Below are 17,457 nucleotides of genomic sequence, written 5' to 3'. Positions count from 1 at the left end.
CATAGAAACATACAAAAAATAGGTGCAGGAGTAGGCCATTCGGCCCTTCGAGCCTGCACCGCCATTCAATATGATCATGGCTGATCATCCAACTCAGTATCCTGTACCTGCCTTCTCTCCATACCCCCTGATCCCTTTAGCCACAAGGGCCACATCTAACTCCCTCTTAAATATAGCCAATGAACTGGCCTCAACTACCTTCTGTGGCAGAGAATTCCACAGATTCACCACTCTATGTGTAAAAAATGATTTTCTCATCTCTGTCCTAAAATACTTCCCCCTTACACTTAAACTGTGACCCCTTGTTCTGGAAGTAACAACACAAGTTTGAAAGATGCTTAACAGGCACATGATAAGAGAAAACTGAATCAAAAATAATATTTTTTTAAATGGACAAATGCAAGTCTGATCAAAAGTGTTGGGTTTAAGAAGCATCATAAAGAATGAAAGGTAAACCTTCATTGTGGAAGGTTTTGGACTTCTCAAAGCCTGACCAGCAGAAGTGAGGCAAAGTGAACAGGAGTAAAGAATAAGGCAAATGTTAAGCAATCTTTTGCTGTTGTCAGGCTGCAGAAGTGAGCAGAAATAATCATGGTCGGGTAATCTGACGTGCTGAACCTTGTCAGACGCTACATTCTAGAAGGGCCACATCATTGTAATGGTATTGTATTAGTGTATTATCGTCACATGTACCGAGATACAATGCAAAGCTTTTGTTTGCGTACTGTCCAATCATGTCAGATAATACTATACATGAATACAACCAAGCCATACATATGTCACAAATGCCCTTGGATCCCTTGTATTTAATTATTTTAGTAGGGAAAAAACTTTATTGGAGAAGATAAAGCCTTTATTAGAGAAGATTAAGACTGAGGTGAGAAAAAACTTTTTCACCCAGAGATTTGTGAATTTATGGAATTCCCTGCCACAGAGGCCAGTGGAGGCCAAGTCACTGGATAGATTTAAGAGAGAGATAGAGCTCTAGGGGCTAGTGGAGTCAAGGGATATGGGGAGAAGGCAGGCACGGGTTATTGATAGGGGACGATCAGCCATGATCACAATGAATGGCGGTGCTGGCTCGAAGGGCCGAATGGCCTCCTCCTGCACATATTTTCTATGTTTCTATGTTTCTCACAACTATGAATAAATACTTTATATCTTAAAATGTTATTTGTTGCTGAATTATTGTTACCCTTTAGTTGGTGTGCCACCTGCTGGGCATGCATGGTATTGCAGTGAATACTCGGGGGTTTTCATGAAAGCAACTGATTGAGGGATTCAGCCAAGCAGTTCTGTGAGTGTTGAACTAGTTTTGAAAAGGTTTATGTATAGATTTATTTGACTTAATTTACAAAAACTCTCAGATTATTAGACTGATTTGGATGTACCACCATCCATTTTCAGTAATAAGGCAGCAAAACAGAAGTAGACGAGCCTTTTTCTACGCACAATCCGATCATCAGACTGATGATAAGAAGTAAATAAATGTCATACAATTCCATGCTGAATTCCATATGCTTTAAATGGAAAGTTTCTTAATTGACCTTGCCTTGGTATTAGGAATCATTATAGATCTCCCATTAGTGGTAACAGTTCATTAACCTCTGCAGCAAAGTTATATTATTTGGATGTGTCTGGAGGAACAGCAGATGCTGGTTTATACCAAAGATAGACACAAAATGCTGGAGTAACTCAGTAGGTCAGGCAGCATCTCTGGAGAAAAATAATAGGTGACATTTTGGGTCAGATCCCTTCTTCAGTCTGAAACGTTGCCTATTCTTTTTCTCCAGAGATACTGCCTGACCCGCTGAGTTACTCCAGCACTTTGTTTATTTTCTTTGATGTTGTTGAATATATTCAACATCATCAGTCGCTGCCTCAAAAAGGCAGGCAGTATCATCAAGGACCTGCACCATCCTGGCCACACACTCATCTCCCTGCTACCTTCAGGTGGAAGGTACAGGAGCCTGAAGACTGCAACAACCAGGTTCAGGAATAGCTACTTCCCCACAGCCATCAGGCTATTAAACTTGGCTCGGACAAAACTCTGAACATTAATAGCCCATTATCTGTTATTTGCACTTTATCAGTTTATTTATTCATGTGTGTATGTATTTAATATAATGGTATATGGACGACACACTGATCTGTTCTGTAGCCATGCCTACTATGTTCTGTTGTGCTGAAGCAAAGCAAGAATTTCATTGTCCTATCAGGGACACATGACAATAAACTCTCTTGAACCTTGAATCTTGAATTTACATATTCTTCATGACTGACTGGGCAGCTCAGAATTAACCGTGTTGCTGTGAGACTGGAGTCACGTATACACCAGACCAGATAAGGTCAGTCATTCCCTAGATGACTTTAATAGGCCAGCAAGATTTCTGCATTAATTCAAATAATTATCCCAGCTTCCATTCAAAAAATAATTTGCAATGTTAATTGTTTTTTGTAATTCTAATGTTGCAATGGTGGGATTTTAAATGTCATGTTAAGTTTATTGCTAACCCAGTGATATAATCACTAGAAGAACTGAAACTGAATATAAATAAAAATTGCACAAAATATAAAACCTATCAGGGAGCAACACTACAAAGAGATAGAGTTAAAATTTCAGGTTAATGGCACATCAATACAGTTTAAGCTTCATCAATATTTTCTCATGAAAAAAATTGATAACAATTTACCTTTCCCAGTTTTAAAAGTTATTTTTGTACTTTTCTCACTCCTCCCTCTTATATTTCACTTTCTATGCTTTGTTCAACAGATTCTGAAAAGTCCTTGACCAATGCCATTGTGTTAGTGACCAGCAGACGGCAGTATAGCAGTGTTTATTGATAAGCTCAATTTTCTTCTTTTGTTTCTTCTGTACTTTGTGGATCGTTCATTGGAAGAGACTATATGGAGTTAAAATGAGTAAAAAAACTGCGGAATTGAAATCATCACTCACTAACCTATAAGGACTGGCCTACAAATAGCTCTGCCATCCCATAAAGAGGGCCTAGTAGAAATGTATCATTTTAATAAACTTTCGAAAACATATATTGAATTGAATTGAATTTAATACATTTTATTAGCCAAATATGTATACGTACAAGAAATTTGCCTTGGTGCTTTGCTCGTAAATAGCAACATGATATACAGTAGACAATCATGAATAAAGCATTATAATTTAAACATGTGAAGAATGAAATAACATACCTGAGCAAAAGGAGGCTACAGACTTTTGGCTGTTGAGTAGAGCTACTGCTCGTAGAAAAAAGCAGTTTTTATATCCGGCTGTCGCGACTTTGACAGTCCGGAGTCGCCTTCCAGAGGGAAGTATTTCAAAGAGTTTGTGGCCAGGATGAGAGGGATCTGAGATGATCTTACCCACTCGCATCCTGGCCCTTGCAGTGTACAGTTCGTTGATGGGGGGTAGGTTGCAGCTAACAACCTTCTCAGCTGATCTCCGGATGTCATGCTTGGTGGCTGAGCTAATGATGGAGAAGGTGAGGACAGTATAAAACTGGACCATCATTGCCTGTGGCAGATTGTGTTTTATCAGCTGCCACAGGAAGTACTTCCTCTGCTGGGCCTTTTTGGCTGTGGAGTCGATGGTGGCCTCCCATTTAAAGTCCCTGGAGTTGATGGTTCCAAGGAACTTAAATGACTCCACAGATGTGACTGTGGTGTTGTTGATGATGAGTGGGGGAGGGGAGGGGGAGCTCACCTAAAATATGCAACTGAAATTGAGTAAAATGATGGATTAGGATCTCACTCATTTACTGTTGATGTATTTATGTAGTTTATAATATATACATATCTGCTTTCTGAATTAACCATGCTTTGTTTTCTGTATTACAGCCCACAGTTTGTGAACGGGAGCTGTGCGTTTTTGCCTTCCAGACTTTGGGAGTAATGAATGAAGCTGCAGATGAAATAGCAACAGGAGCCCAGGTATGCTCCTTTCACCGACTTCACCATTTACATTATTTGACAATTATGTGGAATTCTCTGCCTCAGAGAGCGGTGGGGGCCGGTTCTCTGGATGCTTTCAAGAGAGAGCTAGATAGGGCTCTTAAAAATAGGGGAGTCAGGGGATATGGGGAGAAGGCAGGAACGGGGTACTGATTGGGGATGATCAGCCATGATCACATTGAATGGCGGTGCTGGCTCGAAGGGCCAAATGGCCTACTCCTGCACCTATTGTCTATTGATAGTTACAAAAGGCAGGTTGAAATGAAGGATTGGGTGGCACAGTACACTCAGGTACTCTCCCTTCACACATAGAATCCAGATTACTTATAACAAAGCCAGAAGCCAAAGGTTTGTGAATTTTGTTTGGACATTGAGGTATCAGGTTTAAGTTTTAAATGTAAAATTCCTTATGGTATTCTGGTGAACTAGAACCAGCCTCTCAAAAGCACATTAATTAGCCATATATAATGGTTTCATTACTAAGTAAGCTGTCCACAAGGGAACTTAGATGTGCAGACTTTAATACTCTTGTGTTCAAAGGTGTTAGCTGGTTTTAACAGGACCAACAGCTAAGGAACTTCAACTGCCTTCTGCTTCTATAGCAATCAATTATGGTTCCTGTGATCACACTTAACTTTTCCAGCCCTATGCCTCCCGACACACAGCCGGTGTTGCTACGATATTCATTCCTTGAGGTGAAGCAGGTTGCAAGTGACAACTAGTCCAGAAGCTCCAGATATCTCAATTTCATTTAGCAGCTTAAGGTACACAGAAAAGCTGGAGAAACTCAGCGGGTGCAGCAGCATCTATGGAGCGAAGGAAATAGGCAACGTTTCGGGCCGAAACCCTTCTTCAGACTGATCGGGGGTGGGGGGGCGGGGAGAAGAAAGGAAAAAGGAGGAGGAGCCCGAAGGCTGGGGGATGGGAGAAGACATCAGGAGGGTTGAGGAAGGGGAGGAGACAGCAAGGACTAACAAAATTGGGAGAATTCAATGTTCGTGCCCCTAGGATGCATACTCCCCAAGCGGAATATGAGGTGCTGTTCCTTCAATTTCCGGTGTTGCTCGCTCTGGCCATGGAGGAGACCCAGGACAGAGAGGTCGGATATGGAGTGGGAGGGGGAGTTGAAGTGCTGAGCTACCGGGAGGTCAGGTTGGTTATTGCGGACCGAGCGGAGGTGTTCGGCGAAACGATCGCCCAACCTCCGCTTGGTCTCACCGATATAAATCTGCTGACATCTAGAGCAGCGGATGCAATAGATGAGGTTGGAGGAGATGCAGGTAAACCTCTGTCACACCTGGAACGACTGCTTGGGTCCTTGAATGGAGTCGAGGGGGGAGGTAAAGGGACAAGTGTTGCATCTCTTGCGGTTGCAAGGGAAAGTGCCCGGGGAGGGGGTGGTACGGGAGGGAAGGGAAGAATTGACAAGGGAGTTATGGAGGGAGCGGTCTTTGCGGAAGGCAGATATGGGGGGAGATGGGAAGATGTGGCTAGTGGTGGGGTCACGTTGGAGGTGGCGAAACTGACGGAGGATTACTTGTTGTAATTACTTTAGCAGCTTATGTTGGAAACATATTTTAGAATTAAAATGTATTAATAAAAGATAAAATAATGAGTCAAGTTAAAACTTTAATGGTTATCAATTAATTTAAAATATTAGCTTTTGTAAAAATAAAAGTAAAAATCCTTCATCTACCTATTAAATGAATATCTGCAACCCATTCCAATGAATTGAGCTACACTAGGTAGGTATGTTGCAAAGCCTACCTGAAGCGTCGTTGAAAATCTGTCGCTGCGGGTGTACGCGATTTTGGCGCCGTTTAGAGGGGGCGGGTTTAAAACGCGATTTTCTCTAGGCTGTTCAAATCGAAGATGTTCAGCCTAGTTAATTATTAACGAAAAATCGCTGGAAGACCCCGTCGCAAAAGCTATTATTAGTTTTAAAGGCCTCGTATAATAGTTATAGTAGTTTAAAAATCAATCTCTAAACCCGCGACCGCCAGCAACCGCAGGGTCCCATAGAGCAAACCACAGAAGGTATGTAGCTTATTTTTACATTAAAAAGGGCTTCTAAAGATCCCTTTATACAAAGTTTAATATTGCGAGTAGCTCATTTTGGGCCCATTATATCCCGCAGTATTTTTCTGGGCATTTGGGGCACAAATCTACCGCAATGTGAACGTTCTAAACCAGCGCGTTCCACAGGGACCCACTGGAAAGCTGATTTAAATGGGCATTTATTTACAGCAATTGAGCACTAAATTCCTTCCATTTGGCCTATAAATTAATGTAAATGAGATTTAAAAATCATGTTTTATTGTGAATTATTTGTGAATATTATTTGGACATTTAGGCTATTTAAAAATGTTAATCATTTATTAAGAAATGGATAGATGTTTAGATCTAGTAATTGAAGTCTGAAATTAGCTACAATTAGGTAACTAACTAATTATATGCTTTAATTTCAGGTCATCCAAGTAAGATTATTTTATATTTGTTTCAGAATGCTTCACTCTATGATAACTGAAAATTTCATTCAGTTCTCTTAATTTTTAAGAAAGTTATGGGCTTTTGACTGTTCACGATCACAGCTTTTTTGATATGTCCATAGAAAATCAATAGGGAACAAGATGCTCATTTCCGAGTATGAAAATGGCCATAACTTTTTAAATACTTGAGATATGAACGTGAATTAGGTGTCAAATTAAACTTATTTTTATGCTTTATCTGATGGGATAAATTACAGACTTGATTTTTTAAATCTCAAAATTTTGTAACATTGCTACACTAGATCTGCCACCCGTTGTGGTTGGTGTAAAACCAAGGAGCATAATGTGGAGCATATCCAGTTCTCTGGTTCATTACGTCTTTCCATAAGAACATAAGATATAAGAGCAGAATTTAGCTATCAAGTCTACTCCGCCATTCAATCACCGCCGATCTATCTTTCCCTCTCAACCCCATTTGGGGGTCTTTACATCAGCATGAACTGGTCCATTTATTGTCTAGAAAGTGAATGTGCTTGGACCAAATCTTAGCCTAACTGTGTTGCATTTACAAACAATACTTTCTGTCAATGGTCAAGGGTACTTTACTGTCACATGTGCAAACGCACAGTGAAATTCGTTTTTTACATAGTTCAGTAAATTATTGCCATACCTAAACGCATTCCCCAAGTGTCAAAGTGTACAAAATTAGTCCACTGAAGCTGCATTCAAGAGGCACCAGATTTTGGCGCCATTCCAAAGTCCGGTCAGCGCTCTAGATCTTATGAGGTGGATCCTGATCCAGGAAAGCCCAGGCTGCTGCAGGCCCTTTAGCCATTGTGCTCATCCACCGAACTGATGTCTCTCTCCACACCTGTCCGTCCATCCACCTTTGTGCTCTGGGGGTGCCTCCCGCAGCCGACCTTGAAGGTGAAGAAAATAAGTCTTATATCGGCCTTGCTCCTCAGGACCGTCATCGCCGGCTCTCTCCTCTCAGGTCTTCAGGGGACAAGCAGGGGCCGGCTTAGAAACATAAAAAATAGGTGCAAGAGTAGGCCATTCGGTCCTTCGAGCCAGCACCACCATTCATTATGATCATGGCTGATCATCCAAAATCAGTAGCATGTTCCAGCTTTTTCCCCGTAACCCTTGATTCCATTAGCCCTCAGAGCTAAATTAACTCTCTCTTGAAAACATCCAGTGAATTGGCTTCCACTTCCTTCTGTGGCAGAGAATTCCACAGCTTCACAACTCTCTGGGTGAAAAAGGTTTTCCTCATCTCAGTCCTAAATGCCCTATCCCTTATTCTTAAACTGTGACCCCTAGTTCTGGACTCCCCCATAAATGGGGAACATTGGCTTGGAGGCCTCTCCCTTCATGCCGAAGCAGGAGTGAGCCAGGTGAGAGGCTGGAAGTCTGTACAGAAGGCAATGAAAGTAAGTTCAGTCAACAGGGTAGGCAGGAGCATGCAGGGAATGAGGAAGGACAGGTGGATTAAATTACATTTACTTCAATGCGAGATGCCTGGCAAGTAAGGCAGATGAACTCGGCATGGATAGGTACATGTGACTGGGACATTATAGCTGTTATGAAAACCTGGCTAAGGGAGAGGGCAGGACTGGTGGCTTAATGTTCCAGGGTACAATGCTGCAGGCGAGATAGAGGTGGGGGTAAAAGTGGAAGGAGGGAGTCGCTTTATGGATTAAGGAGAACATCATGGCATTAATATCAGGTAGAGGCAAAGCAACCAACCCTAAGGGAAATTGGGAAGAGCAAGTGACTGAGGTGTTGGTAGGTGAGCCTTTTGGGACCAGCAACCATAGCTCTATCAGCTTTAAAATATGGATCAGGATAGGGTGGGCCCTTAAAATATAGTTCTGAATTGGGACAAGGCCAACTTTGTTGGTATTAAACAGGAACTTGCAAATGTTGATGAGTAGGATGTTTACGGGCAAAGAACGTTCGGACAGTGGGATGATTTTAAAAGGGTGATAGTGAGATTTCATGGTATGCCTGTTGTTGTTGGAATTAAGGGCAAGGCAGCTGGGAACAAGGAAGCTTGGATGATGAGAGAACAGTATGCACTTTTGGTCACTCAGCTATAGAAGGATGTCATTAAGACATCCACTTTCAGTAAGCTTGCTGGCTCAAAGTGGGGGGCAGCAGCCCCCACACTGCGCATTTCAGCACTAGCCCTTGCATTTTCTTCAGCCGAATATTGTGCCCCTGTTTGGTCCAGGTCATCCCACACACACCATGTGGATACCCAATTGAACTCAACAATGAGGATCATCACAGGAACAATCCGCTCAACACCACTCCCCTGGCTCCCTGTCCTATCCAACATAGCCCCTCCACACATCCGGCGAGTAGTCCTCACTCAAAGGATGCTCCAAAAGACCAAAAACTCCCCTCATCTGCCAATTCACATGGACATCTTCAACCCACCCACTGCTCGACTTCCATCTAGACGACCAATTTGGAAGAACCCACCACCAGCTGATTTCACCATCCAATCAGCTTGGAAAAGGGAATGGGAGTCCAAGGACGTCCCAAATAAACATCTGGTGTCAGACCCCACCCTACCGGTCCCTGGCACCAATCTCCCAAGGAAGCAGTGGACGACGCTGAATAGATTCAGGACTGGACATGGCCCCTGCTTGGCCAGCCTTCACAAATGGGGCAGCAGCCCAACCCCATGGTGTGCTTGTGGAGAGCAGCAAACAATGCAACACATCATTGAAGCATGCCCTCAACAAAGACTCAAAGGAGGACTTGTCATCCTTCATACAGCAGATCAAGAGGCAACTGCTTGGCTAAAGGACTTTGCATTCGCTAAATAAATAAATTAAGATGGAAAGGGTGCAAAAGAATCTTACCTGAGCATGAATTATAGTTAGAGGTTGGATAGACTGGGACTTTTTTTCTTTGGAGTGTAGGAGGCTGAGAGGTGACTTTATTGAGGTAGAAGATCATGGCAGGCATGGATAAACTAAATGGTCACAGTCTTTTTTCCCCAAGGTAGAGGATTCTAAACCTAGAGGGCATTGGTGAAAGGTGAGAGAGGAGAGAGTTAAGATTGACCTCAAAGGGTAGTCCATATCTGGAATGAGCAGCCGGTGGAAGCTACAGAAGCAATTCTGACTTTTAAAAGATATTTGGACAGATATATGGATTTGAAATGTTTAGAGGGCTATGGCGGAATTAAGGCAAATGGAACTAGCCAAGTTTTCCAATTTGGTCAGCATGGACAAAGTGGGTTAAAAGACCTGTTTTTGTGCTATGTGGATGTAGGACTAAGAATACAATATCGAGATAAATGTGACCTAGACTGCTTTTACTCACCTTGATTGGAAAATGTTCGATCGTGGGCATCTAATTCTGCCACATTCCACATTACATCATTATGGACAAATGTATCTTGCTGCATTCTGCAACAAAGTCTGGAAACGGGTTGCTGAAACTAGTTATCTGATGTAGAACAAAATTATTGTCCACTGACCCAAATTGGCATTAATCACATTAGTCTCCATATTGATTAGGCAAGGGATCTTTGTGATTATAGACAATAGTGCTTCTGATTGCAGCATAAATCAGAAATCTGGGCCCTACGGATATATATGGGATACAGTTTTGAATTCCACAAACTTCCAATTGATTTTCTTCTTTCACTGCAGGTGGTGGATTTATTGGTGTCCATGTGCCGATCTGCTTTGGAGTCTCCAAGAAAAGTGGTCATTTTTGAGCCATATCCATCTGTGATGGACCCTCTTGATCATCGGAGCTTGGCATTTAACCCAAGGGTATTTTATGTTCTTGTTAATTAAGCATCAAGATATTAACATATAACATATTTGGGATGAAGAATTTTAGATGGCCACAAAGATAAACTGAAAGTTCCTCTCATGCTGCTGTTAGGGAGGGAGTTCTAGGATTTAGACATAGCCACAATGAAGGGTGGTGATACATTTCCAGATCAGGCTGTTATTGTTATTGGTTTATTATCATCATGTGTACTAAGATACAGTGGAAAAACTTTGATTTACATGCTATGCAGACAAGTTTTATCATACACAATGGTAAACCATTCACAAGTACAACAGGTAGTGCAAATCTGGTAATTTCAAACCAGTGTGCAATATATAGTTCTAGTATATAGGGCCAAAATATAGTACCGCAACATTACAACGCTACAGCTGCAGAGAAAGCTGATTAAAAAAAGACAAAGTGCAAAAGTGGCAATGAGGTGGGTTAGGAGATATGGACTATGCCGTTAGCTTATGAAAGGCAGTCGGTAGTCTCACAACAGCAGGGCAGATGCTGGTGGTACGCATTTTCAAGCTTTTATATCTTCTCATGATGGATCCCTAATAGATGCTATCTATGATACATCTACGGAAATGTTTAAAAGTTGTTGGAAACAAGCAAAATTTTATGGATAGAACATAGTACAAGAAGATGCTCTTTGCTCCACAATGTCTGTGCCGAACATGATGCCAAGACCATATCTTATCTGCCTGCACATAATCCATATCTCTCAATCCCCTGCATATCCATATGCCTATCCAAAACTCACTTAAATGCCACATATCTGCCTCAACCACCATCCCTGGCAGTGCATTCTCGGCACTCACCATTCGCGTCTGGAAGTGGCGGCGCTGCCTTGCAGCTGCGGCTCGCCTGTCGTCCGTTTGTCTTTTCTGTTTTTTGTTTTCTTTTGTCCCGTTGTTGCTGTTTATTTCGGTTTATTTAGTTGTGTATGTGTGGGGGGTGGGTGTGGTATGGGTGTGGTATGTTTTTTGACTCTTCCTTCAGGGGGGATGCGACCTTTCCTGCCGTATCCCCCGTCTCCATGTCCGTCTGCGCTGAGGCCTATCGCAGAGCTGGCAGCCTCCAACTGCGACCGACCTCGAGGCTGCGGAGGCAGAGCCAGGACTTACCAACGCGAGGCTGGCCGACTTCGGGGCTGTGGTTGCGGTGCGACCCAACTTCCGACCCAACTTTGGAGCCTCGGAGGCTCGGCCGCGGGCCAGTGGACGACATCATCGGGAGCTCGCAGATCACAGGTGGTGACCTGTTTTTCCAGAGCTCCCGCAACTACAGCTGCGTCGGCTGGACTGGAGGGCGGCAGCTTCGGCAGCTTCGACCGCCCCGGGCCGTGGAGTTTGAACCGGCCCATTTGCGGAGCACGGATTCAGCCGCGGGACTTGCTCACCATCACCCGGCGGGGTCACAACATCGGAGGCTTGGATTGCCTCAGCGCAGAGGGAGAGCAAGGAGGGAAGAGACAATGACTTTGGGACTTTAAACTGTTGCGTGTTTGTTATTTATTCTATGTTATGACTGCAGGCTAAACCATTTCGTTGCACTGAAAAGTGCAATGACAATAAATTGAATCCAATCCAATCCAATTCTCCATGAAACAAAACGTACCCCGCACGTTTCCTTTAAACTTTGTCCCTCTTACCTTAAGAATATGCCTTCTAATATTTGATTTTGTTCATTCTGTGAAAATGGTTCAGACTACCTATGCCTCTCATAATTTTATATCATTCCATCAGGTCTCCCCACAACCTCTGGCGTTCCATAACAAACAATCTGTCATTTGAACCTCTACCTGTACCTAATACTCCCTAATCCAGATATAATTCTGGTAAACCTCTTCTGCACCCTTTACAAAGCCTCCACATTCTTCCTGTAATGGGGTGACATAAACTGCATGCAATATTCCAAATGCGGTCTAACCAAAGTTCTATAAAGCCCCAAGATCCCTCTGTACATCAATGCTATGAAGGGCCATGCTATTGATTGTATATTTTCCCCTTACATTAGATCTCTCAAAGTGCAACATCTCACACTTGCTCAGATTAAACTTCATCTGTCATTTCTCCACCATTTCTGTAGCTGATGTATATCCCGTTGCATACTTTGACAACCTTCCTCATGGTCTGCTACCCTGGCAATCTTAGCGTCATCTGCAAACTTACTAATGAACCATTCTACATTTACGTCCCAGTCATTTATATATATATGTCTTTCCACCTCAACCATCTGACTTATATCAGTAAGACAATTTTAAATCCATACAACCAATTCACTGTTAATCTTGTGCATTGAAATCTTCTGAATCAGCCTACCTTGGGGGACTTTATCCTTAATTTTCTGAAGAAGTAGAGGCATTGGTGTGCTTCCTTGCCCCTAGAATCCAAGTGATTAGGTGAGGTTAAATTATCGGTGATGTTTATGCCCAGGAACTTGAATCTCTCAATCATCTCCACGCCATTGATATTGACTGAAGCGTGTACATTACCTCATTTCCTAAATGCTAGCACCTTCATCTTGTTGACATTGAGGAAATAAGTTTTTTTCTTGCTACCTTGATACAAAGCTCTCTATCTCCATTCTGTACTCCATCTCGCCATTGTTTGAGATGTTGTGTGATGCGCTGTTCCCATGCACTTGCTGCTCTTGTTCTTCTTGGGGGTAGAGATTCAAGTCATAAAGTCATAGAGTGATACAGCGTGGAAACAGGCACTTCGGCCCAACTTGCTCACACCAGTCAATATGTCCCAGCTACACTAGTCCCACCTGCCAGCATTGGCTCAATATTCCTCCAAACCTGTCCTATCCATGTACCCGTCTAACTGCTTCTTAAATGTTGGGATAGTTAGTCCCTGCCTCAACCACCTCCTCTGGCAGTTTGTTACATACATCCACCACCCTTTGTGTGAAAAAGTTATTCCTCAGATTCCTATTAAATCTCTTTCCCTTCACCTTAACCCTATGTCCTCTGGTCCTCAATTCACCTACTCTGGGCAAGAGACTCTGTGCATCTACCAGATCTATTCCTCTCATGATCATATGCACCTCTAGAAGATCACCTCTCATCCTCCTGCCCTCCAAGGAGTAGAGTCCCAGCCTTACTCAGCCTCTGTATATAGCTCAGACCCTCTGGTCCTGGCAACATCCACGTAAAGATTTAATTGAAAGATACCACATGGAATAGGCCCTTCAGCCCCCCAAATCCACATCAATCACCCTTTCACACTATTTCTATGGTATCCTATCTTTTATATCCACTGCCTACACACTAGGAGCAATTTGCAGAGGGCAATTGACCTACAAACCCACATCATAAATTTGGAAGGTGCAAATGGAAGTGTCCAGATGACTCACTGTGGTGCATCTTATAGATAGTACACACAGCAGCCACTCTGCACCAGTGGTGGATGGAATGACTGTTTATGGTGGTGAAAGAATGCCAATCCAATCGGCTATTTCCTGCTGGATTGACCTTCTTCAGAATTGTTGGAGCTGAACCTATTAGCCATCGTATTTCTCATTTGTGCCTTGTATATAAGGTGGAAAGGCCTTGGAGTCTTGCAGCCACAGAATTTAAATGGCTAATTCATTTGAGTTTCTAATCAATAGACGAGGAACAGCCTTGAGAATTCCAAAAGTTGGTGGTTAGACTCGCTCGCTGGAGATGTTCATTACCTGACACTATGTTGATATGTTACCTGGCCATTGTCAGGCCATGTCTCAATTGAAACCATCCATGATAACCCATTATGGACAACAAGATCAAATTAGGTCAATTGTGATGATTCAATGTTCCAGTAGCAAATCTATGATAAACAAAATATACAAAGTTATATAAAATGGATTTTCCTATCAATGAATCATAACACATCATGATGTATTATGCGGCAGCAAGAGGTGCAACTGGTACAGCTGTTGCCTTACAGTGCTTGAGGCCCAGGGTCAATTCTGATCTTGTGTGCTGCCTGAGCCGAGTTTGCACGTTCTCCCTGTGACCACATGGGTATTCATCGGGAGCTCTGGTTTTCTCCCACTTCTCACTTCCCAAAGACGTGCGGGTTTGTAGGTTAATTGGCCTATGTTAAATGCCCCTGGTGTGTGGAAAGTGGATGAGAAACTGGGATAACAGAAATAGTGTAAATGGGTGATCGACTGTCAGGATGGACTCAGTGGTCTGATGGGCCTGCTTCCATGCTGTATCTTTAAATATATATTTATTGTGAATGTGCAATTTAAATTGACACTGTGGTCAGCATAGAAACTATGGGCTCAAGAGCCTGTTTAATTTAGTTTTTAGTTTAGATATACAGCGCCAAATAAAGCCTTCGGCCCACCGAGTCCGCTCCGACCTGCGATCCCCACAGACTCACATTATCCTACACACACTAGGTACAATTTACAATTATACCAACCCAATTAACCTAACAACCTATATACGTCATTGGAGTGTGGGAGGAAACCAGAGATCCTGGAGAAAACCCACACAAGTCACGGTGAAGAACATACAAACTTGGTACAGACAACACCTATAGCCACGATCGAACCTGGGTCATTGGCGCTGTAAGGCAGCAACTCTATGTGCCGTATCTACAAAGTAAAAGCCTGTTCCTGTGCTGTACTATTCAATGTCCTGTGTTTCCTGACGGACTTTTCTTGTTGCAATAATTTCAACAATGACTGTGAACTCTAAAGCAAGTACCATGCTGTGCCTTATAGTTGATACTGTTAGTTAGTGTTCCTAGTGCTATTAGTGTTAGTAGAACCAATCCAATCAGATATGAAGGGCAGCACAGTAAGTAGTGCAGCGGTAGAGCTGCTGCCTCTCATGCCAGAGGCCTAGGTTTGATCCTGACTGCAGGTGCTGTTTGTACAGAGTGTACATATTCTCCCTGTGACTGCATGGGGTTTCTCTGGCTACTCTGGTTTCATTCCACATTCCAAAGACATGCAGGTTTACAGGTTAATTGCTTCTGTAAATTATTCCTAGTATGCAGGATAGAACTAGTGTACGGGTGATCATTGGTCGGCGCAGACTCGGTGGACTGAAGGGTCTGTTTCCACACTGTATCTTTAAACTAAAGTATGACAGAGATGAAAATCCTTTATTTTTAAATCAGTATTATGAGCCTGAACTGGAGTCAGGAGTGAATGTCAACATTTATATTTGATTATTAGCGTAACCTTAGCTGAGGAAGATCATACTTGCTTTGGATGTAGTGGAGCATAGATTAAGCAGCTCAGACACTATGGGCTGAAGACAGTATACAGAAAAAAGGGTTATCCTTCAGGTGGAGGACGAGTAAGATTATATTATACTCAATGGAATTCAGGAAAAAATAGATGATCCTGGAGAATATTTTCTCTGGTGGAGACCCAATAATTTAAGGGCTTCTTAGGGCCCATTCGGTCATGGCTGACCATGGGTGTCTCCAGGGTTGGAGAATGCCAGTGCATGACTTTGTTTAACGTATGGAGACTGGTGCACAGACAGCCACCACACAGTCCTTGACAGATCTGGGTCAGGATCCAGTGACATGGAGTCCAAGATGACCGGAGACCCTTTTCTGCTGCAGCCTGCATCCGCCTTCCCAGCCGTTGTGACACTCCACTAAGGTCAGCCATCATCCTCCGCCTGTTCAACCGTTGAGGTCTTGGTTGGATTGCTCTTTGTCAGTGTGCTCCCCCTCGACCTTATCGCCATGGGTGACCCTACCAGGAACAAAGCTCCAGATGGCATCGCTTTCAGGACCACACAAGCTTCTCCACCACGACAAGGTGACAATCCATGAAGAGCATAGTTTCAGGATTAGGTGCTGGCCATTTAACTCTGGAATACAAATTTTCCTTGTTTGGAGATTTGTGATTTAGAATGCCTATGTCAGAGAGCAATAGATGCCTAGTTGTTGAATATATTCACGATTGAATTGCATTGATTTTCTGACATTTGGGCACAATGAGATTGAACTGGCCTTGGAATTCCATTAAGTCGCACATGGTTTTCTGTTTAATGGTATGAATGTTATCAAAGATGATTGGGTATTTAGTGCACCGGTATTGCACTTTCCTTATTTAGATGCAAGACCTCTGTGAGTTGGGAGTAGAAGCCACAGGTGCAGTGATGACAAGCTGAATGAAATAGTTATTTTGATTTTCTGTAGCAAAACTTCCCAATTTATAGAAGTCCAGTGATTATCATTGACTTAACACACAGAACAAGGCTTTACTTACATGGTTTAGTTCTTCTTCAGCTTTTTAGTGAGCCTAACCCAATACCTGGATCATATCGAGGGAGCCCGGGTTTCTGAGTTTCATCAGATAGTTTCTTCGTTAAATTATCTTCCTTTTGATAACTTGTCTAACACTCTTGGAAACCATGCTCCTCATTCCCCTTCTTGCCGTGCTTCCCCTCCCACCCCGAAGATCTCCCTGAAAGCCCTCTGGTAGCAAGCCACATATATCTCAATATGCTCGTTGTGTGTGTGTGTGTGTGTGTGTGTGTGTGTGTGTGTGTGTGTGTGTGTGTGTGTGTGTGTGTGTGTGTGTGTGTGTGTGTGTGTGTGTGTGTGTGTGTGTGTGTGTGTGTGTGTGTGTGTGTGTGTGTGTGTGTGTTAGTGTGTGTGTGTGTGTTAGTGTGTGTGTGTGTGTTAGTGAGCGCAAATGTGTGGAAGTTAAATCGTCACAGGGAAAAGTTAATAGAATCCTTAGGTTTTAGATCTTTAGTTACAGAGCTCTTTGTTTAGTTACAGAACTCATTCTGTAAACTCATTGATTGATACCAAAATAAGAATTTATTCAGAAGGCCTTAATGGGTTGCACATTTTTGGAAGAAGTTAAGAATAGAAGAAGTAGAGGTAAGAATAGGCTAATTTGTGACGAAAACCCCAATATTTTATTAGAAGATCCACGAAACCCTAACTTGTCACAGGTTGTTGCACACTAGTGGCTTTGGATCAATAGCCAGGCTCCACCATAATGAAACGCAAAAACAAAACAGTCTTAAAATAGAATGGTTTTTCCTCACTGAAACAGTGCAGATTGTAAGACAGACGCTTCAATTTTCCATTAGATGGGAGAGGCTAGCGGTTTTCTCGATTCAATCAAGGAGCCATAATTGCAAGATTGAATATAAATACTTAAAACAACACCCAACATCTAGAGAAAGTTATTTCCACAGAGTCAAGTC

General features: G+C 42.7%; 1 protein-coding gene across 1 annotated transcript in view; it reads left to right on the top strand.

The window, feature by feature from the left end:
- The window catches only part of parp8 (poly(ADP-ribose) polymerase family member 8), a 398,103-nt gene that overhangs the window by 350,204 nt on the left and 30,442 nt on the right, over window positions 1–17,457 (top strand). Inside the window, exons 15-16 of the mRNA XM_033030967.1 lie at window positions 3,853–3,945; window positions 10,130–10,255. Of these exons, the coding sequence (XP_032886858.1) occupies window positions 3,853–3,945; window positions 10,130–10,255 (219 nt within the window). The remainder of the gene's footprint in view (window positions 1–3,852; window positions 3,946–10,129; window positions 10,256–17,457) is intronic.

This window comes from Amblyraja radiata, chromosome 1, assembly GCF_010909765.2.
Source record: "Amblyraja radiata isolate CabotCenter1 chromosome 1, sAmbRad1.1.pri, whole genome shotgun sequence".
Classification (NCBI taxonomy): Eukaryota; Metazoa; Chordata; class Chondrichthyes; order Rajiformes; family Rajidae; genus Amblyraja; species Amblyraja radiata.
Note: the sequence above shows the minus strand (reverse complement) of the source record. Positions and strands in the feature narration are given on the sequence as shown.